At 38.6% G+C, this 21744-nt stretch overlaps 3 protein-coding genes across 6 annotated transcripts; 2 read left to right on the top strand and 1 right to left on the bottom strand.

Annotated features, from left to right (window-relative positions):
- The first annotated feature begins 224 nt into the window (after nt 1-224).
- zgc:66479 (uncharacterized protein LOC327541 homolog) lies at nt 225-4340 on the top strand. The gene is made up of 4 exons (XM_043241008.1): nt 225-652; nt 1978-2456; nt 2588-2735; nt 2813-4340. The coding sequence occupies exons 1-4, from the start codon at nt 389-391 to the stop codon at nt 3965-3967; spliced, it is 2046 nt and encodes a 681-aa protein (XP_043096943.1). The 5' UTR covers nt 225-388; the 3' UTR covers nt 3968-4340.
- A 706-nt stretch (nt 4341-5046) lies between these two features.
- tarbp2 (TAR (HIV) RNA binding protein 2) lies at nt 5047-9394 on the top strand. The gene is made up of 7 exons (XM_043242447.1): nt 5047-5274; nt 6017-6328; nt 6459-6528; nt 7069-7186; nt 7267-7394; nt 7475-7667; nt 8354-9394. The coding sequence occupies exons 1-7, from the start codon at nt 5222-5224 to the stop codon at nt 8509-8511; spliced, it is 1032 nt and encodes a 343-aa protein (XP_043098382.1). The 5' UTR covers nt 5047-5221; the 3' UTR covers nt 8512-9394.
- Nucleotides 9395-9697: 303 nt separating this feature from the next.
- tespa1 (thymocyte expressed, positive selection associated 1) lies at nt 9698-20284 on the bottom strand. Of its 4 annotated transcripts, XR_006251204.1 has the most exons (12): nt 20058-20284; nt 18651-18804; nt 18009-18051; nt 17230-17270; nt 16381-16434; nt 14949-14988; nt 14753-14851; nt 13924-14132; nt 12773-13707; nt 11614-11653; nt 10436-10520; nt 10001-10041 (listed from the first exon to the last, which is right to left on the bottom strand). XR_006251204.1 is itself a non-coding variant. In XM_043242444.1 (11 exons), exons 2-11 carry the CDS (start codon nt 18790-18792, stop codon nt 9929-9931), a joined length of 1761 nt encoding a protein of 586 aa, XP_043098379.1. In that variant the 5' UTR covers nt 18793-18804; nt 20058-20283; the 3' UTR covers nt 9698-9928. The 4 variants fall into 4 exon arrangements, 3 of the variants coding, with proteins under 3 accessions (XP_043098379.1, XP_043098380.1, XP_043098381.1); XM_043242444.1 differs by lacking the exon at nt 11614-11653 and having other exon boundaries at nt 9698-10041; nt 20058-20283; XM_043242445.1 differs by lacking the exon at nt 11614-11653 and having other exon boundaries at nt 9698-10041; nt 14753-14848; nt 20058-20283.
- Nucleotides 20285-21744: the final 1460 nt, after the last annotated feature.

The following is a 21744-nucleotide window of genomic DNA, read 5'->3' as shown; positions in this document are numbered from 1 at the left end:
GAAAAATAAATGAAAATATACATTTTGCCATTAGTTAGATAGATAGACTATATACATTTTATGCTACAGCATAGATCTATAAAAAGGAAAAACATAAAAAAACAAGACAAATAAATTAGACTGCTGTATCCTTCTCAGTTTTTTTGGAAAATGATGGGAAAACTTTAGGTAAGTTTGTACGTGCCGCACAGCGCCATGCAAGTGAGACCGCCTCCAGCGCGCAACGCCCCCTACTCAAGCTCCTCGTGCTTGAAAGTTCGCTTTTGATTGTTCCCCGTCGTTGTGGCCCAATACCGCGCTGAGGTTTGATAGAGCGTTAACCAAATCACTGAGTAAATCGGAGAAAGGGGGAGTGTTGCGGTCAGTGCAGATCATCCGCGAAGCCAAGATGACCAAGCGCAAAGGAAAAAGTACCAACAAACAGGACGACAGTCTGCTGCTCTTGGAGACGCCATCTGTAACACCACCGAAGGGATTTAAAGAATATGCGGTCCCTGCCATTGTTTTCTTTATTTTCGCTGTCGGGGGATCAACGGCAGTCTGGTTCTGCAGCCAGCAGCAACAAACCATCGACAGTCTGACAGAGACAGTCAATGCAATGCAACTTAGGATAACCAAGTTCCAACAGCAGTTGGGAATGGGTAACGCGCAGGTATTCGATTTTTGGGAATAATAAACAAGTTATAAAAATTGCATTTTTATTTTTAAAAGTTAACTTTTAAATAAACGTGTCCGGTTTATTACTTTTACGCACAGGAAAACTCGGTGTGCGCTTTGGAACATTGTGTACTAAGCACACGTACTTGCTCCAGTTTATATGTTATCGTGAACATGTTGGGTTATTTGTAATTTGATTGTAAAAATACATAATGCTAACGGATCTGAAACTATGCCTCGTGTGCCCTTTGAATATTCCATTCGCTGAATTGTGTCATGTTGCTCCCAAGGCCATTAATAGTCTGTTCGGAGGAGGATCGTGTTTCCTTTTTGCCAGGCTGGCTTGTTTAAAGGACATTATGCAAATGATATACTAACCAGCATGTAACTGTAAAGAAATAAACGCGTAAATTACTCTTTCGTTTGAAAGACAGTCAGGACTGCTTTAGTGAGCAGAGTGGAATGTATTAAATTAACCCTTTCATTTAAAAATGTCAAACCATTTTCCTGTCACTGATGGTAATTTGTAGAACTGTAGTATTAAATTTTGTCATTCACATTAATAATAGACTTGTCAGCTCTACATCCAATAAAATAGTACACCATTATGCCATTAATGTCAAAAACCAGCATAAATAATTTTATTCTAAAATAATGAGTCCTTTAGCATACTCCGGTACTCCAAATGTATGAGTTTTGAATTAAAAGTCACTATTTTAAATACCATTGGTTTTACAGCAACTTAAACATAATAAGCCCTTTGTGGAAAACACTCTAGGAAATCTTTCCAGGTCGTTTGCTGTGAGGGGTTAACCATAACCACATGGTGTTGTTGGGTAAACATGCTTTTGCTCTTTTAATTTTATGACAAAACCATGATGTTTTAAACAGGCAACGGTGTCAGAGTGGTCAGATTTATAATATTAAGACAACGTTAATTTATGTGTTTTAATGACATTTGATAGCTGCCTAGTAAAATGATCAATGCCGTCATTGTTTTTATAATACTTTCCACTTCTGAATCAATTTCATCTTCACCTCATTGTTAGTGTATCTAGCTGCCAACACCACTTACGAGAGCTTGTCATGAACAAACTTATATATTTGGTGTATTTTTAAAATCCTGAATTATTCACCTTGTGTGAAATCATGAATTAATTACTACAGCACTGTAGATTTAACGTATGATTGAAAAATTCTCAGATGCGAACTGCAATTGTAAATGGATATAAAAGTGGTTAGGTTCAATAAATGTCTAAATTGGAGAAATGCAGTGTATTAAACTTCATTGAAATTAAGATACTTTGTTTGTATATCTAGATTGCCAATGTGGGTGTTTTTGAAGAGCGTCTACAAGCTTTGGAAGAAGCCTACACACAAGCCCAAAAAAAGGCAGATGTTGCACTGGCCACTTCAGAAAAAATCATATCAACTGATCTTCAAAACCAATTCTGGTCTCTTCAGTCCGAGATGAATGGCAAAATTTCTGAACTCCAGCAGGAATCTGTTTCCACTGCAACTTTGAATGCAGTGGTAAAGAATAAGACAGAAGAGACTGAAACACTGAAGGAAAGGCTTAATTCAATCCTTAGTGCAAACTCTGAGGTAGCTGTTAGCATTTCTGAGCTCACAGACACTGTTTTGGTCACCAAATCACGTCTTGACAAGCAGAAGTCTACTATAGAGGGTCTCACATCTGAGTTGGAGGAACAAAGAATGGAACTTTCAAGCCTGAAGGAATCCTTTATCAGCAACAAGAATGCTCTTGAAAGAAACAGACAGGAGGCGTTGGACATCAAGTGAGTAACCTGAGGGGCTTTGTGTTATCATAGATTATGGGATTCTCTCTAGATTTTATGGACTGTAGTGGTTTGGCGTGGTTACTGATATAGATTATTCCTAATTCATCTTTATTTGTTCTCTCTGCTAGGGACCTGCTGGAGACAGAACAGGCAAGAAGTTTGCAAGCTCTTGAGGAGCAGCTTATGGCAGTCCGTAGTAATCTGGAGGATCATCAGAAGAGTACTTACAGCCTTCACTCCCACCTTGCTGCTCAACTTCAGATCGTCCAGAGTCAGGTATAGTTCTTACTGTTTCATTTTTCCTATATATGATCATTTTGGCATGTCGCATCCTAATGTTCTTTGTGTTTCAGATGTTATCTGAAAGCCAGCAGTACAGTTCAGAGGAAAGTATTCCAGTAGAAGAGGAGCAAATGGACCAGGCAGCAACTCAGGAGGAAGTTCCAATCGAGAATGAAGAAGTTGAAACAAAGGAACAAGCCATTACAGATGAGGAAATAGTAGAGGAGGGTCATGTTGAAGAAGGGGAGGGAGTGATACCTGAGGAGGACGAGCCAGCTGATGATGTTCAGGTTCGTGGGGAAGAACCTGCTGAAAAGCAAGCCAATGAGAATAAAGTTCCTGATGAAGCTGAAGTCAAAGACTTTCGCGAAGAGCAAGCTGTAACTGAGGAGAATGAACAAACTGATGAGGTTCCATTCCACCAGGATATTATTGAGGAGGAAGCAGTAACTCAGCAGGATGAAATGCCTGAGGAGCTGCAGGTATCTGAGAGGGAAGTTCAAGCTGAGGAGGTTCAAGTCCTCTGGGAACAAGAATCTACTGAGAAGCAAGTAGCAGCTGAGGAGGATGCAATAACTGAGGATGTTCAGGTCAACAATGGAGATGTTATTGAGGAGCAAGCAGTAACTGAAGGGGATGCAGTATTTGAGGAAGTTCAGGTCAACAATGGAGATGTTATTGAGGAGCAAGCAGTAACTGAAGGGGATGCAGTATTTGAGGAAGTTCAGGTCAACGATGGAGATGTTATTGAGGAGCAAGCAGTAACTGAAGGGGATGCAGTATCTGAGGAAGTTCAGGTTAACGATGGAGATGTTATTGAGGAGCAAGCAGTAACTGAAGGGGATGCAGTATCTGAGGAAGTTCAGGTCAACGATGGAGATGTTATTGAGGAGCAAGCAGTAACTGAAGGGGATGCAGTATCTGAAGAAGTTCAAGTCAATTATGAAGATGATATTAAAGAGCAAGCCGTAACTGAGGAGGATGAAATTACTGAGGAGATTTCAGAGGGAGACCCAACTTCCATGGAAGAAACCGGAGAGGACACAAGTGTAGAAGAGGCTGTTGAGAACTCTGAAGATCATGTAGTTGAAGAGCAAAAGGAGCCACTAGAAGAGACTGAGAAGCAGAAAGACTTGGAAGAATTTGAAGAACACGTGCAAGAATCGGAAGAAGAAGAAGAACCTGCCGAGGAGATTGAGGAAGAGATAGATGATCTCTACCAATGAAAGTTAAGTTCCTGAGAGGATGACAGTTCAAAATAAAAGACTTTTTCTGAGGACTTGAAATGATCCCCAATGAATTATGTGATGCATAGTATTTCACATTTGTTGAAATGTTCCTCAGTCTTATTTTGTATACCCGAAAGTGAACTTTGAACCTAGCAGTGAGTTTTTCAAATCCAATGATGAATGTTTTTCTAGTGATATCTCTTAAAATTGTGAAGTGCTCTGTTTACACTGAAATGTAGAGAGTGTTGATATTGTTGTATTAGGTTACACATTGAAAAAACTGCAGCATTTTTCATACAGCAGTTTGCCAGCTAACTAACCTCAGGAGTGTCACTTGAATAAAACAGCTTTTTATCTTTTTTTTTTACTATTCCCCTGTCCCAGCCTCTCTCTCTCATCTGGTGTTTAGTTGTCTGTTGAAATGGGACACGTGCTGTGTATGTGTATATTTGCAGCTCTTAGGTCAGGGGTTCAGGAATGTGCCGCTGGTCCTGGACACTGGGGGACACGTGTGTCCCATTTGTAACTATAGTGCTTATTTGAGCTCATCAAATACCTGAAAGACGAGATGTGTACCTTGTGCCCTTCTCAAGCAGACCAAAATTTATACTGAAACCGAGTCCCAATAGTGCTGTTCTAAGGCAAGCAATATTGCTAATGAAATTTGAGTATGTGCAACTTTTCTCTTTATGCTGTTATGACAAGAATAAACAGGTATAGAAGTGATAAAAACTTTACTTAGGAAAAAAAGTGATTTTACCTAATGCATTTTAGACATCAAGTATAATGTTGTCTTGAAAAGGAGGTCAGTTGACAAAACTTGTTTTAGATGTTATACTTTTAAATGTGTTTATTCTCTCTCTCTCTCTCTCTCTCTCTCTCTCTCTATATATATATATATATACACACACACACACACACCATTTTATTTATTATTATTATTATTAGTATTATTATTATTATTATTATTATTAAAGGTGAAATATGACCCGGACATGTTTGTTACGCGCTTTGAGGTTTCAATGTTGAGACTTTTATTATGAAAGCTATTGGCCGCTCTTTTGGTCCGCTTCATAATTCAGTCCGGTTGTGTTGTATGATGCGGGAAGGTGTGAGAGTGAGGGGTGTACTGTCTCCTCGTGCCACAGTCTTTCCCGCACGGAAAACTATTAATGATATCAGGGGAGTTACAGTCGCCTTGGGGGGTTTCTGCAGTCCGAAACAAGTCAGCTCTCTATCTGTTATTGGGGAATGAACGACGAGAAAAGCCCGGATAACGGCAAGAGATACTCTGGGTATACCAGGTAAAAATGAACCACCGACTGGCTGTTAGCTCGTTAAAGGACCACGGCAAAAACATAATTGTTACAGTTATATTTTACAAGTACACTTCTTTTTGCAATAACAACACAATTAGACTTATTTTTCCTGTACACTTCACGAATGTTTATATAGCCGTACCTAGGAGATTCGAACATAACCATCAATCGTATGATTGAATCACAGATCTTATGAATCAGATTCATAACAAAGTGCTTAAATTAAAGTTTTAAGCACTCCCTAAATAGAACGTTAGCATTATTGTCGAAATGAAACATTTGAATACCGTTTGATTCGTTCTGAAGGTTTGCATGGTTTGATGAGTGCCGTTTACCTGAGCTTGTACTTTTATTATTTAACATTTTAAAATGTTTTGTGTTATTTGTTGAAAACTTATCTGACCTTTTATTGAAGCTGATAAAGCTGAACAAATAAACTTTACATTGATGTATGGGGTTGTTAGGATAGGACAAATGAAGTCCTTAGTATATCACTATTAATATTTACGGTAGGAAATGTACAAAATATCTTCACGGAACATGGTCTTTACTTAATATCCTAATGATTTTTGGTATAATAAAAGAAATTATTATTTTAACCGATATAATGTATTACTGACTAGAGCTACAAATATACTACTCCTACTTCTGACTGGTTTTCTGGAGTCCATGGTCACATTTACAGTCTTATACATTTATAGCATCTAATTCATCTCTCTGTTCACAGTATTGAGCAAATGCTGGCTGTGAACCCTGGGAAGACGCCCATCAGTCTGCTGCAGGAATATGGAACGCGGATAGGCAAGACTCCAGTGTACGACCTGCTGAAGGCTGAGGGTCAGGCCCACCAGCCCAACTTCACCTTCCGCGTCTCTGTGGGAGACATCAACTGCACCGGCCAGGGCCCCAGCAAGAAAGCTGCCAAGCACAAAGCTGCCGAAGCTGCCCTGAAAATGCTGAAAGGAGGACTGCTGGGAGGAATCGGAGGAAATGGGATGGAGGGAGACGGCTTCGTCGGGATTGATATGGAGGGAGAATGGTAAAGATCGGATTGCGCGCCCATTTGAAAAATGCACAAAGAATTATTTTCCCCAAACTGAAGAATTAACTTTAGCTTTCGTCTTTTATATTGTGTATGCGCGTGTCTTTTTCTCTCAAATGTGTTTTAGCCCTCAGTCGGAGATGAAATCATCCAGTTCAACGCAACAAGCTGAGTGCAATCCAGTTGGAGCTTTGCAGGTGAGAGGCCGTAGATCAAAGCTGAAATAGATTTACATAAATAGAACTCATTTCTAGGACATAAATATAAACAACACTCTATAATAACTCAAAATATCATGTTTGAAATCCTCCTAAAAGATCAAAGGCTGGAACTAAAAAAATCCAGTCTGTGCCCATCAGTCTTTTCAGCATCTTGTCCAGACTGCAAAATTCTGTGCAAAAGGCATGTAGTTTATTACAGCCTTCAGACAAAGATTGCAGGCAGTCATTAAACTGCAGATGTTGTGTATGCCTCATACTTAATATATTACAACCCTAAGAGAAGAGCAGCCTGTTTGTGCTGGTTTTTGATGTGGCAATTAAGCAGGAATAATATCAATTGATATTAGCATTTTTAATCATCCATCAACCCGTGTAGGCCAATATTTCAATATTTGAAGCAGATGTTATGGGGCTTAATTGTTCTAGTTTGAACTAAACTTAAACTTATTATTACTTAACAAACATATATTGCTCATGCTAATATAATGAAGTTTATATTTATTGCGATTCCCACAGGAACTAGTAGTGCAGAAAGGCTGGCGTTTACCCGAGTACACAGTCACTCAAGAATCTGGACCTGCACACCGCAAAGAGTTCACAATGACCTGCAGGGTGGAGAGATTTGTTGAGATAGGTACAGCATTTTAGTTTGTTCTGTAGTGATTATTTTAAAATATGCAGTTCATTTAAAGCATTGAATGTTTTGTTCTAAAGGTAGTGGCACATCAAAAAAGCTTGCTAAAAGAAATGCGGCAGCAAAGATGCTCTCTCGTATCCATGACGTACCAGTGGACATGCGCAGCAGCCATGAGGCAGAAGCAGAAGATGACACTTTCAGTATGGTAAGACGTGCAGTGTTAACTAAGCTGTAAATGCAATTGTAGGGTGCTTTTATCAAAAAAAACTCATGTTTTTGCAACAGCAAATGAGTGGAAGACTAGAGGGAGGGAAGTCTAAAGGTCTCGGCTGCACGTGGGACTCTCTGAGGAACTCGGCTGGGGAGAAGATCTTACAGTTGCGCTGTCATCCTCTTGGCCAGCCTAACTCCAATTTCTGTTCTCTTCTTCGTGAGCTTTCTGAGGAACAGCGCTTTGACGTCAGCTACCTGGACATAGGTGAGATACAAGGCTACTCTAACAAGCTCAATAAAGTCATTTAGGTGCATCAAAACAACAGATATTGGGCCTCATTTACTAATCAATGAGCGACAAAAAATGGGCATACGTTAATTTTCATGCTAAACTTAGAATTTATCAATACGGGCGATCAGATCTCACGTCTGGTCTCAGCACATTTTTGAGTCGTCTGATCTTGCGCGTAGCATTTATTTTCCTGAATCAAATTAATTTTCCATTGGCGTCATACGAATGTTACGAATGTACAAATAATGAGGCCCGATGAGAGCAATAACTACTCTGCTTAGGGCTTTGGCCTCAAACTCAGTTCCCGGAGGGTCACCTCTCTGCACAGTTTAGCTCCAAAGCACACCTGACATATCGAGGCTATACCCATAGAACTTACAAACGGCCCATTTTTGCATCAAGAAAAATGTGGATATGCGCATCTGGTCAGTAAAGCCGGTTCCATGATTTGAATCTCCTCCAACAAATAGAGCGCCAGCTAATACACAAAGCCATGGATCGCTGATGAGCTACAGAATAGATCGCATTCAGTATCACGGGCGATTCATTTGTGATACTGAACGCGATATTGTGTAGTTTGTTAGTGATCCATACGCATGACTACAGCCCAGCCCTACTTTCTTAGAAACTAAATATTTCGCTGTATTTTGTTCTTTCAGAGGAGCGCAGTTTGAGTGGCCTTTACCAGTGTCTGGTGGAGTTGTCCACGCAGCCCATTACTGTCTGCCACGGATTCGCCTCTAGCCTGGATGCAGCACGTGCCAGCGCTGCCCACAATGCTCTTCAGTACCTCAAGATCATGGCAGGGGGGAAATAAATCACAGTAAGAGCTCTCGTGTAACATTTATGTTTTCTTTTTGCTGCCTAGAGGAAAATGGGAAAATCAGGTGAAGCTTGCCTCTTCTGCCCCCCAGCTGTGTAATCTGAGGGGCTTGTTCGTTCAATGCAGAAGGTGCTCTATAATGGCCTGCAAGGCCCTTTTTGGTCGAGATCTTACTGCTGCCAGCTGTGAAATCAGTCGGAGAATGTACCGACTGCCTAATTTTCACCTCGAATATGACAGCAAAAGCGTGTGCCCTTGCTCCTCAGTGCCTCTAAACAAAGGCAGGGGACACTATTAACTTGAAACCCGAAGATAAAGTGTTCAGTGTGAGTGATCTCTGCAGTTCATTTGGATAAACTCGTATGTATTCCTTCGCAAATAGTTGACCTTTTCCCAGAAATGTTGATCTTTTTGGAAAACATTCCCTCTGATTTGTTTTCCCCCTTTTAAATTACGGCATAGATAATTTGCTGTGCGACTTCGACGACTTGATGAACCTAGAACAGACAGCATGGCTTTTTAAAACTGTAAATATTTCACTTTTTACGTTTTATTTTAGTAATAGATTATTTGTTAACAATTATTTTACCATAGAACATATTCGTAAAATAAAGTTCTCAGCCGTTTTAAATATCATTTTTAACATGAGCCTGACAGTTTGTGGTAAATATCTACCTCTGTGCAAGTGTTTCTGCTCCCAAGCTTCATCGTTACATTTGGACCGGCAAAGACTGAAATGTTCATATCCAGCATAACGGTATACAACCAACAACAGTAGTATGTGACTATGTGACTACTGATGTAATTTGTACCAAATTGGTGAATCTGTACCCTATTGAATATTTTATCCTGAACAATAAACCTGAAATAGACATTACCTTGTGCTTTTGGCATTTAGTCATTTGTTATTTAGCAAATTCTTTTCATCCCATTCATTCAACAAATGTGGTGCTGTACTTACTTGACCTTCCTCAAGAGGGCAAAAGAGTTGATCTGAAGAAGAATGTTTATGCTAATACGACATGTATTTGCATTGTGGCATGAACTGCTTTCTAACAAAGGCTGAAACGGCGCTTGTCTTTTGTTCACATGCTTAGTTTCGTTTTTGTATTCAAATCGCATTTCACAAATCACCTCTGCATTATCAGACAAGTTCTTAAACCAGTCTACCAAAACTAAATACTTCAAATAAATTATTTATTACCACTGCGGAACGACAAATAAAGGCGACGTGTACAGCAGTTCATCCATCTGAACAAGAAGACCAAAAAGTGCACAAAATGAAAAAGCAAAAACTACTGTAAAACCGGATTATACGCATCATTCTATGCATTCATACGCATTTAAAGGTAGTCGTTCTTAACGAATAAATTGACTTGAATGATATCAGAAGACGCACTTTGTGCTTTCATTAGCCTGAGATTTGATGTTCTGTTTTCTCTGGGGTTAAGAGGGAATGGTGCACATCCTCTTCGGCATATCCACTGCTGTCTGACTGAAAACTGTCCCCTCGCAGCGGAGACGCTGGAAAAGAGAGAGCAAGAAAATAAAAAGATTTTAGATAGTCAAAGGACACAATTCACTGAACGGTTTCTGTGAACCAATAAAAAAAAAAATGATGGTGTGCATATTTTCTTGTGACTTCCTGTTAGGTCATTTCCCTGAAATGTGATAAGGCAGACAAGATCAGCCGGACCCAATTTACCGCGTACGATGTGTTTTTAACAAGTCCGCAAAACACCTCCCTTTATCACCACATTAGCACACGCCGCTTTCTGTGAACTTGTAAAGCTGATTTTAACGTTTATCAGTCGTCCAGCTGAATTTATTTACCGAACTGATCGCAAATTAGTCAAATTAGTGGTTAAAATTTGCCTTGTGAGTTTTAATCATGATGAGAGCTGCTGATATCACTTACATTTGTGGTGATGCGTCGAAACAGACAATGTGACCGTTGAGCAGAATTCTGAAGAAGTGGCTTCCTCTTCCTCTGCGCTGTGAACCTAAATTGAAAGCTATACTTTATGATCATGCCACAAAAACAATGGCACAGTATAGAAAACTAGATACCATGTTGCTTAAGCCAAAGTTTCTATGATATTGTTGTCATTCATTGATTAGGGGAAAATTGTAGGTTTGAGGCCTCATTCATGTCCGAAACATACATATATGCTCTGTTGTGTTTACTGTCATCAAGTTTTAGGTTCTATATTAGCTGCATATTTGCCTAGGCTGCTTATGGGAGCATCTGTAAATCACACACTTAGTGCTAAAACAGCTACATGTATACATGTATGTATATGTATGTATGTACGTGTGTACAATTGTTTAGAAAACATACATACATAAACTACTATTATAAAAAAAAAAAAAAAAAAACTGAAAAGACTGACTTACTACATGTGATTTTCCAGTACACTGAAGATTTCCCTTCATATATTTACAGTACAGTATTATTTTGGAAAAGACACTGCAATTCACCAAAAGTTTTTTTTTTCTTTTCCCCCAGAGGTTTAGGAACAGTACTAGTGACCAGACTGACAGTGCAGGTGAAATTTTGTCAATAATTTCAATAGTTTTGTTTAGAAAAAATCTTTACCGCAGGTGCGATTTTTGCAATACTTCACTTAATATTATTTGAAATTAAGCATAAGCAAAATTTTACCTATACTAAGTCAGTCTGGCCTCTAAAAAAGTAATACAACCACTGGAACTTTTTTTTTTTTTGTTAAATAATACTGTACTGTACATGTTCCTCACCTGTTCTAAGTCACTCTGGTCACTAGTAAAGTAGTAGAACCTCTGAAAAAAACACTTTTAGTTAAGTACAGTAATTTTTATAAAAAACAATGTTTTTTTTGCACCTGCAATGTTTTACAACTTTTGAAACGTGAATACATTTTGGTGAATTATATTAATTGTTTTCTAAAAATAATAGTGTATTGTTCTTGGATAAATAGTGGTATTGGCAAAATGTGACCTGTAATAAGTCAGTCTTGTCATAAGTAATCATCTGGTCATTTACAGAATTCTTTTTTTTTTTTCTAAAATAATATTGCACTGTAAATATAAAGGGGCGTTATGGCACAATCTCACCTGTATTAAGTCAGTCTGGTCACTAGTAATGTACTGCAACCTTTGGAACATAAAAAAAATTGTTGAACTACAGTAATTATTTTTTTAAAATAATACTGTACATATGTGAAGGCATGTACTGTCAAAATTTGTCATTTTTTTGATGAATTAATATTTTTTCTTTAAATTATAATGCACTGTTCAAAATATCACTAGGCTACTAAAGCAACAAGAATTTGAAAATAACATCTAGTTGAATTACAGCTTTTCTTCCTTCGGGGATGCGTTTGATATTCTTAAATTGTTAATATTCTAAAATAAGATGATCTTTTGACATATGCAGCCTATAAATGCGGCCTCCAGAGTATGCTGTCTTCCGTTTAAGAACCGGCCTACACTGGGTGTGTCTGATTAGGGCAGGGCAGGGGGTTTGGGAAGCACCGTTATATGTTATTAACGTCTATGTTATAGTTTGTTTATGCACTGTGAGTGAAATTTACAGACGACCTCTTAAGCAGCCGAGGCAAATATTCAGCGAACATCAAACATAAAACTAACTGTACCATGCTCAGTAAGCGCAACAGAAGAGAACATAAAGAAAGCAGTAAGGACAACAGAACAATGCAATTACGTGAACAAGAGGATATATACAGCATCAGCATAAACGTATTTATCTGAACACGTCAGTTCATTTTTGTCACAAACAGAACCTCATTCTAATGTGAAACTTCCATCATCATTTTACTCACTCTCATGATGTCTAGAAAACAAAAGCTATTTTTAGAAAAGATTAGAATGTTTTTGTACATACAACGAACATCGGGGACCCGCTTTCATATTTATTTTACTCTTTTATCACAAAATTTTCAAAATATCTTCTCATGTTCTACAGAAGCTCTGGAGCTATAGGAGGGTGAGTAAATGAATTCTCATTTTGGTGCAACTGTTCCTTTAAGGTTTAGGGTTTGTTCAAATCCCTGACCCAAAGTATGAGCAGCTGTAATACTGTAAAAAGTTACAGCACAAAAGCTTGAGGTATTATAAATAACAAGTTGTATTAGAATCTTTATGCAGAGATGGATGCAGCAATAACGACTGTGCTAATGACGTCTAATGGGAGAATATGTGTGGGCAACTGCTCTTGATATGAAATGCATTAAAATGATAAGAGATAGCTTACCTCTTCCAGCTCAAAGGAGTTGCCTTGTTTGCCCAGTTTTAGTGGTTTTATCGGGCTTAGAAACCTCTTAATGTTGGATGAACTCTGCTCCTGTGTGTCTCTGCTAGAGAGCGTGGTTTCGTCCTCCCATCCAGTGATTGTGATCTGACATAACTGATCTGACTTGGGCGAATTCGTTGCATTAGATTGTCTTACAGACGGTTTATTAGTCATCCGGTGTGCCAATGGTGAGTTTTTGATATCCGTACTATTTGTGTGTATGCAACGATAAGGTGCCTTATTCACATATTCAACAACCTGAGGGCATATGATATCATGGGCAATGATAGGAACAGGTTCCACAGTAACGCCTGAGCTATTTGAAAGCACAGAACACAGAGTACAACCTTTGGACTTCACATCCGTGTCCGTTTTTGGCTCTAGGCTAGGTGAACCCTCTGCTAATGCTTGCCTGAGGTTGGGTACATTTTCATTAGTTGTTTTGGACTGATAAGGTATATGCTCCGTGGAAGCAGTCCTTTCTGTTTTTTCCCCATACGCCTCCTCTTCAGGTTCTGTTTTGCTATCTATAAACCAGTCCAAATCATCTACTTCCATTTGAAGACATAACTCTTGATCATCATCTTCTGCACTTCTCTCGACTACACCTGACAGACTGCAATTACGCTTACGAGGTGAATTGCTTGGAGACGTGGAGTCCGAGCCACGGGATCCAGTGTATAAACACATTTTGGAGATGGTGTCTTTTAGTCTTTCAACAGGGGAGCGTGGTTCACTGCGGACACTGGTTCGAGACATAGTCCTCTCCACAATTGGAGAGGTGAAAGTTAACTGGGGTGGTGCAAGCTTCTGAAGTGGCGTTCGGGACACATGGGAGTACAATGAATAGAAGGCATTGGCCATTGCCGTCAATGCCTCTACTTGTCGGAAACGACCTGCGCACAAAAACAGAGATGAAGGTGAGGGAGTGTGACAATGTTTCTAAAGTTGTAAAAACAGCATAGATAGTTCTTTAGTTAGTCATAAAATTGTATTAAGCAGGTTAAGAGCTAGTTGCTTAGTTCCAGCTTAAACCAGCTCAAACCAGCTGACATGCTTTAAGACAGCTTATAGTTTTTTTTTTAAACAGAGGACCATTCTGAATTTCTTACTTGCTAATGAAAGACAAGGGTCTTCCTGGCGTATCCTGGTGAGCTGGGATTCAAGAAAGAGGCGGAAGTTGATGCCTTTGAGCTGGGATGGGAAATTGAAGAAGCGGACTGGGATACGGGCAGTGACCTGCGGTTCCTCGCAACCGAAACCCAGCTGGAAAAGTGTCTCTTCTGCATCTTCAGCACGCAGTTGGAGGACCTCAGACACACTGGGGGATTTTTTGAGGTGTTATGAAGAGTGAGAGATAATTGAAAAACCAAACAAAAGTATAGTGTGAACTCAGGTAAACGGATTCTATGCCCACAGAATTCCAGCACCTGTCATTCACAGAGATCTTACAGTTCTTCATGCCTTTCATGTTTGTTTGTTGCATTTTTTGCATAATTTCATGCTTTTCAAGTGCCAACATGGGTGTAGTATGTCAGTCCAAGGAATTTTGTTGTTTGAACTGAACAATGCATAAAATTTTAAAACCTGAGCAGTTTTGGTAATTAGCAACTTCTTTGGAAGGGTCAAATATTCCACATACAGGTTATTCATATTGCAGGGTCTTATTGTAATGCAGGTCGCATAAATTTATTACTTCATAATGCATTACTCTGTATTTGCAGCAGGCCAAACACCTTGCTTAGCTTGGCAAAAAAAAAAACATTTACACCTTGACACCAAAAGCACAAATCCATCTAGAACATTAAATCAAAACGCATACTGTAGGAAAGTGTTTTAGCTATTTCCTGCCAGGATACTTAGTTAGGAACTTTTATCCAGCAGGTCAGGTAATTGTAGTGTTATTTTGACAAATGTGTTCTGACTAACCCACGCTCTTACCTGGAAGCAGTCCTGTTGGTAGCGGTTGAGAAGGCACTGGATGCGACGCTCTGGCCCATGCTGAATAATGGTGGCTTGAGCTTCTGTTGAGGTGTTCTGCTGATATATAAATACAATGAAAGGAGGAATTATGTTAGGGTTAGGTTTAGAAGAATAAACGAGTGACAAAGTGGTACAACATCAGCCTATTTCTTACCTAAACTCCGGTGCACCTGATGCAGCATATAACGCAGTAGCTGTAAAATAAATGATTCAGGTATAAATTATTAAGCACACAAAATGTGGCGTCACTTTTTTCAAGAATTGAGTACTTTTATTCAACAACATGTGTTAAATTGATCTAGAGTTGTAGTGTCAAAAAAATTTGGACTTTCCCAAACATATATTGAGTAACAAAAGTGCCAGTTGTTATTCTTGAAGGCACTGATATCGAACAAGGCCTGTAGGCCAACAAGTGTATACACTTTTGGGGTTTTCTCATTTGCACACCTTTTGCAGTCTTTCATCTATTTTGTAACAAATTCAAGTGTAACCATGACAAAATACTGTTATTAAACCAATTCAATTATAAATTATGTGCCAACTAATCTTGATTCAAGGGTAACAATGAAGTACTTCCTATTGCAATAGAACATAGTCACATAATAGCAACACTCTCCCACATATTAAGCTATTCTAACTGTGCTTATTTCCATCTTTGGTATAAGTGGCAGTGGGCAATAATAGGCTAGGAATGTACAGTTTTATACCATTGTGGTGATAAAGTCTCTTTAGTCATTGAGCAATCCTATAGCCTGAACCACTGTAGGGAAACAACCAATGTAAATCTATTTTCAATTAAATGCTCTTTTTTCTGTTCATCAAAATGACATGGTTTCTATCAAAATATCAGAAAGCACAACTGTTTTCAACACTGATAACAATAAAAAAATGTTTCTTGTGTGCAAAATAAACATTAAATACATTTCTGAAGGATCGTGTGACACTGAAGACTGGAGTAACGGCTTTGCCGTCACATTAATTAATTAGATTTTAAAAAACATTTTAAAATATGGTTATTTAAAACTGCAAAGAAACAAAGCCTTGGCAAGTATATTGTTTAAAAAAGAATAAAACCTTATTGTCAATAGACCTTAAACTTTTGAACAATACTGTACCTTAGAATAAAGACTACTTTAAAAATTAAATAAATCACTTAAGACATCTTCTTTTTATTGCTTGCTTAATCTCTATGTGTATCTGGCCTTTTCTCTAGTTTCTCCGGATGTGAGAGTGGCTCAATATGATATGCAGCGCTAAAGATGATATGCATGGGGTAGTGAAGTGAGGTTCGCTCTCCAACATAAATGCAGTGCCACTTTGTACAATATATAATCACTGCCATCATACTGATTATGAGACCCTTACTGACAAGCATGTGGATGTCACTCAAGAAAGAGGTTTGTCATCATAATTCATTATTTACAATTATGTTTAATTAGCAGTTATCCAATTATGTTGTGCAGGCATGGAACATAACACCCGGGGGTTACAATCAAAATAAAGTCTGTCTGAAACTATTAGTCATCCAGCAGAAACTCTACAAAAGAGAACTGTTTTTAAAAAGTTAATAAGCGTGTTCTGCTCACCTTCTGCACCCAGACTCAGATCATCCTCAAAGCTGGGACCTGTCCTCAAATGGCCTGTAGAGTTACATCAGGATTTAGACATACAGCAAAGGTCCACTGAATATTCTAGTCATTAAACACTCACTGTTAAGCTTGCGCAGAGGTTTAACAAGGTCTCCAAAAAGAGTTTTGCACAGTTCTAATGGCTGTTAGTCATCATATAGATCAGTGGTTCTCAAATGGGGGTATGCAAACTAAATGCTGAGTTTACATCAACTTAAAGCAACATTAAAACAAGTTATTTATTTCTTACAAGCAAAATTCTGCTCCTGTATAAAAACAGGAAAGCACCGTATTCTGACATCAAATTACTTACTGCATCTACACAAGCAGCGTGCATATTATAGGTTGAAGCTACATATAATGATTTGTATCACTTAACAGCATAAAGAACAAATACTGACAGACTGGGATCCATTTAAGAAACCTTTGTTGATACAGAAACATACCCCGTGCGTTTTTCATGTTCAAAATACAAGCAAGAATGCAATTTTCCCTGAATATTCATACGGCTGCAAATGTGAAATTGATTTTAAATAACAACAAAACATTTAATACCAAATGAACATTTCACGTTTTAAACGTGGCATTCAGTTTAAAAACAATGTTGTCATTGTTGTTCGTTATAAACAACAACAAAATAATAACAGTTCCAACCAAATCTGCGCTCAGAACCACTGACAGACCGAAGGTTTATGTAAAAATTACACATTTTGTAATTCTACTCTTGGCCGTACGGGTTTTATGCTTCAACTCTAATAGAACTTGAACTTTATCGTAATCCAAAAACTTGTTTTGCCCTCAACCTACCTGTTGTTAGGTGACTGCTTTTGGAAAGACTGGCTTCATTCCTACAGAGAAGATGAAGACAAGGAAAAACAAAAAAGGAAAAACAAATTAATTCACTTTTATCAAGTGTGAATCAGCAAAGGTCTGTGGGCGGGATGCGGGCATGCAGTAAAATACAGCGATAAAAATAGAGACACACATGCACATAGCACATCTTTCAATTCTTGTGGCAGTAGCTAGCCCTTATTAAACAAATGTCAGTAAGATATCTTGAAGCTTGTCTAAAAAATCCAGAATATTGCTCGCTTTACAAACACTGTTGATTCTGTTCTGTCTCGTGTGAGACAATTATTTGATAAATAATTCCACATTTTTTTCAAAAATATTTTGAAAGATTGGGTAAAATGGGCCGATCTCAATCCTTCTGCACTTTCTGTGTGGCTTCTCTAGCGCACGCACAGCACGAACGGTGAGAAACAATAACAAAAATGTCAAGATTTGTCTGCTATTTCCTGATCCAGAAAAGGAAAGAGTGAAAAAAAAAAGAGTCTTCATCAGAACAATCTATAAATAGAGCCAAACAATGTAGCTCAAATATTTTTTTGCACTGAACGCTTTCGTGTGAGGGTTCTTTGTGAAGATACGGTCTTGACCCACAGAGATTGACGTATTTTTAACCCGCACGACCTTCAAAGAATAAACCCAAGAACATTTGTGGTTTTCCACTCGCTTGCTGTTATTGTATTAAAACTGACACACAATGCCTGTCTTTTATAGAAAGCGTTCACGCAAACACTCACCCACAACCTTGAAGCCAGGTTTCAATCTTTCCAGTAGAGCATCCTGTGGAAACAAAATAAAGACGCACATTGTGATCTTAGCCTGACTGTTTGAGAATGGGTGTGTGTGAGTGATAGAGAGAGAGAGAGAGAGAGAGAGGTGTAAATGAGCTTTCTGTTTTGGAAATAGAGTTTATCTGGTGGTAAACATGCACTATTTGTGGTCTGTCATTTATCTCTGAATAGCTGTTGTAATAAAGTGAGCTAAATGTTACCCGATTAAGCTGCAAAACCCTTTTTTTTTCTTTTATTCCAAACTATTGTCCGACATATTTCTTTTTTGCTTTGCTTAAAAACTAATTTACAAAGTAAAGCATACAATGCTCCCGAAAAAGTATTTGGGTTCCTGACAATGCGCAAATCTCGTTCCGTTAGTATTAAACCAAGTGGGGTTTCATTTAAACGAGGTTTACACAAGTGCGGCTTTCAAGCTACATATTTCCCAAGTAACAAAACATTTAAAAGTGAACCCACAAATGATCCTCGCTGCATTATTACCGTGGCTTCAATTCGCGTGCTTAAAAGGAAACGAGATATGCAGCTTCTTTTCATATTATCAAGCTATTGACACAGCTGAATGTCAAACATTAACTTAAAGCTCACCATCCACAAAGACGTCGTCTTGGAGAGAGAAATGAGACTGACTCTCTGCTGTCGAGCTGCGGTGTTCTGCATCTCTTACGGTAAACTTGTGGCGGCTGCTTGCCCACGCTTGTCGCCTCTCAATCTTAGAAGGACTCTCCATGTCTGTCGCCGGCTAGCACAAGAAAATTTTTCGCAGGGTCAATGCATAAAAAAGCAAAGTGCATACACCACAATGGACTACAAACATAAAGCTGGAAACAAATATTGATGAAATTTTACTGCAAATCTAGTACTATATATAGTCCGATTTTGTGATATTTCAAAATAATTATTTACACCCAACAATAACTTAATGGCTAATAGTTAGAAGGTTCTGATTCATATCAATAGGCGACCATTTGTGGCATTTTACAATCACAGCTACCTTAAAAAATATATTTTTGTATAAAAACTAATAATTTCTGTAGTCACCTTAGAAGGGTGGAGGTCATGTATTATAGAGTGTTCACTCCTTTGGGTGATTTCTAATATTTAAGTGGTCAGTGTGCAGGCTGTAAATTGACTTGCAGAGAGGAAATTTTCAGGAAGCCGTTGAGGTTTCTTGCAACACTTTTTTTCAGTGACGTATTGGAGATACGTGGAACTATAATATGATAGCAGTGTTTGGCCAATGCGTCTAAAGAAAATCCTGAGGAAGTAGTCCTCTATAGACGCTGTTGCAATGTTGATCATAAGCTACTTTAACTGTCTGATTTTGTTTTTTTTAAACAAAACACATTTTTGTCCTATATAAAACCTATACAACTGCGTTAACTTAACTTTAATAATTTATTTATTTTTTTGCTAATAAAGGTCCAATGTGTACCGGCACAATAAACTACAAAAATGAAAGTGAAAACAAATACGGAAAGCACTAAAAAAAGACTAGCGGTCAAATTAAAATCGCGAGCGTTGTAACGTTTGTAACTACTTTTACAGCGTTACGGAGTACTTCTGTTCCTGAGGGACTTACTGAAAGTGAACGTACGCTTCCTATCTAACTTTCATACTGACCAAAATGTTTCAAATCAGTTTAAATACATCTGCATGTAAAAAGCACAAGTTTTTTAAAAACCCATCCAGCCTTTTTTTTGGACTTCTCGAGGGAAACTAACGCTTTATATCCTCAAACCCTGCCGTCATCCATCCATCTCTTCGCTCTCTAACTTCTAGTACGCCAACAAGAAGACATACTGAGATACAAATCACGCGCAAGCGGCAAACACGCGTTTTTATGACACCGCATCACTTATATTTAGGCATTAATTACGTCGCGCGTCATACAAATAGTCGAAAGTGCCTTACCCAAAGCGCTAAGTAGGTTTATAACGATTAAACTATCTTTTCTCGAGGACGGAGGTTTCCATTGCGCATCACGCTACATACCTTAAAAAGTGCCTCGATCAGTTCGCTCTCATGGCAACGGCGTAATTCACCGCTCTGCTGTCCTGCATCCCGCTCACGCTTACATCTTTAAGGATGTCCATCGCACGACTAAAAATAACACGGGGGAGATTAAAAGCCATGATCGATTGTTGAGCGGCCCGCCAACGCAAACTTTGGTGCTACAGTCATGACGCGCTATAACTGACGGAAGCGGTAGGAGGAAGATGTGTTGCTGTGAAGAACAGAATGAGAACTATATTGTGACCACACACACACACACACACACACACACACACACACACACACACACACACACACACACACACTGTTGTAGGAAATACTGTTACACGCCATTTACGCAGCAAGTTTTGGCGTTTTGAAGCGTAACAGACATGTGCAAGATGTAGTGAGGCAAACGCAGCGTCTACCTTTATTTAAAATTCCATTTTAAGCTAACGATTTGTTTATAGTTGATCATTTTAGCTCTTTTAAAATAGCCTGTATGCTGTTGTGGATTTGTGAATTGCGTGTGTGACACTGGCTTTCCTTACTGTAAAAGAAGTGGTAAAGTTATCAGCGAAACTGCCAGTAAACAGCACCAAGAAGCGTATGATTATAGTGTCACAACCCTCACTTTAACCATAAACCAGTTCAATCTTGTCATTCTGTTGTCTATCGCTGCCTAGAACCAAACTTGTAATTCGGAGTAAGCAATATGGAAGAATTTGACAGCTGTGAACCGAGAAGCATAAATTCAGTGTGGTAAAGAGAGGCCTCATTTGCTCTGTTTCACTGTATATACTTCAAATACATAATCTTGTGCGCTTTTGAAACTTTGAGGGGGCAACTTTGATATTTCAAGAGAGCGGAGTGGGAAGTGGAGAAGGACAGAGAATGGTAGGATGAGGTGAAGCGCGGAGGGGAATAGCGGAGGAGGGAAAAGATGAGGGGAGAGAAATAGCAAGGATGTAGGAAGAGGAGCGAAAAAGAGTGGTAGGCATTGAAAGAGCGAGAGGGGAGGTGAGCGGAAAGAAAGGATGGAAAGCGAACGTTCGAGAGGGAGCAATGCTTAAGAGGCTCAAATGAGATGAAAGCTGCTCTAATTGATCGTTATGAAACAATTGGCCGTTATGAAACATGGTCTGTTTATGAAAGAGGCCGCACAGAGTGTTCAACTTAAAGGAGCAGTTCACAGTTCACCCAAAAAATGAAAATTCTGTCATCATTTACTCACCCTCAAATACAGTAGTTCCAAACCTGTGTGATTCTTTGTTCGGCCGAACACAAAGGAAAGATATTTTGAAGTTGGTAACCAGGCTGTTTTGGGTTACCATTGACTTCCCTAATATACAAAGCTGTCACTGGGGCGAAAAGCTTTTTAAAAGGTACATGTTAGCACCTAAATTATTCATTTTGGTACCTTAAAGGTACATATTAGTACTGAAAGCTTCCTTTGTGTTCAGCAGGATGAAGAAATTAATACAGATTTGAAACAACTTCAGGGTGAGTAAACATGTTTCTATAATGAAAGCAGATTTACAGTGGATACAATTTTAGATCACCCCCCCCAAAAAAATCAATTTCTGTCATTAAATGCCGTTCCAAACCTGTAAGGCCTTTGATGTATATTTGTATATAAAAAAATATATATATATATATATATATATATATATATATATATATATAT

Source organism: Puntigrus tetrazona, chromosome 6 (genome assembly GCF_018831695.1).
Source record: "Puntigrus tetrazona isolate hp1 chromosome 6, ASM1883169v1, whole genome shotgun sequence".
NCBI lineage: Eukaryota > Metazoa > Chordata > Actinopteri > Cypriniformes > Cyprinidae > Puntigrus > Puntigrus tetrazona.
This window is presented reverse-complemented; position numbering and strand designations above follow the sequence as displayed.

Coding starts and splice junctions, on each gene's coding strand:
- zgc:66479 (XM_043241008.1), top strand. CDS start 389: ATGACCAAGCGCAAAGGAAAAAGTACCAACAAACAGGACGACAGTCTG. Junction 653..1,977: donor TGGGAATGGGTAACGCGCAG/GTATTCGATTTT, acceptor TTGTATATCTAG/ATTGCCAATGTGGGTGTTTT. Junction 2,736..2,812: donor TTCAGATCGTCCAGAGTCAG/GTATAGTTCTTA, acceptor TTTGTGTTTCAG/ATGTTATCTGAAAGCCAGCA.
- tarbp2 (XM_043242447.1), top strand. CDS start 5,222: ATGAACGACGAGAAAAGCCCGGATAACGGCAAGAGATACTCTGGGTAT. Junction 5,275..6,016: donor AGATACTCTGGGTATACCAG/GTAAAAATGAAC, acceptor CTCTGTTCACAG/TATTGAGCAAATGCTGGCTG. Junction 7,668..8,353: donor CGTCAGCTACCTGGACATAG/GTGAGATACAAG, acceptor TTGTTCTTTCAG/AGGAGCGCAGTTTGAGTGGC.
- tespa1 (XM_043242444.1), bottom strand. CDS start 18,792: ATGGAGAGTCCTTCTAAGATTGAGAGGCGACAAGCGTGGGCAAGCAGC. Junction 14,989..16,380: donor TCTGAGTCTGGGTGCAGAAG/GTGAGCAGAACA, acceptor TTTATTTTACAG/CTACTGCGTTATATGCTGCA. Junction 14,133..14,752: donor ACCAACAGGACTGCTTCCAG/GTAAGAGCGTGG, acceptor AAAATCCCCCAG/TGTGTCTGAGGTCCTCCAAC.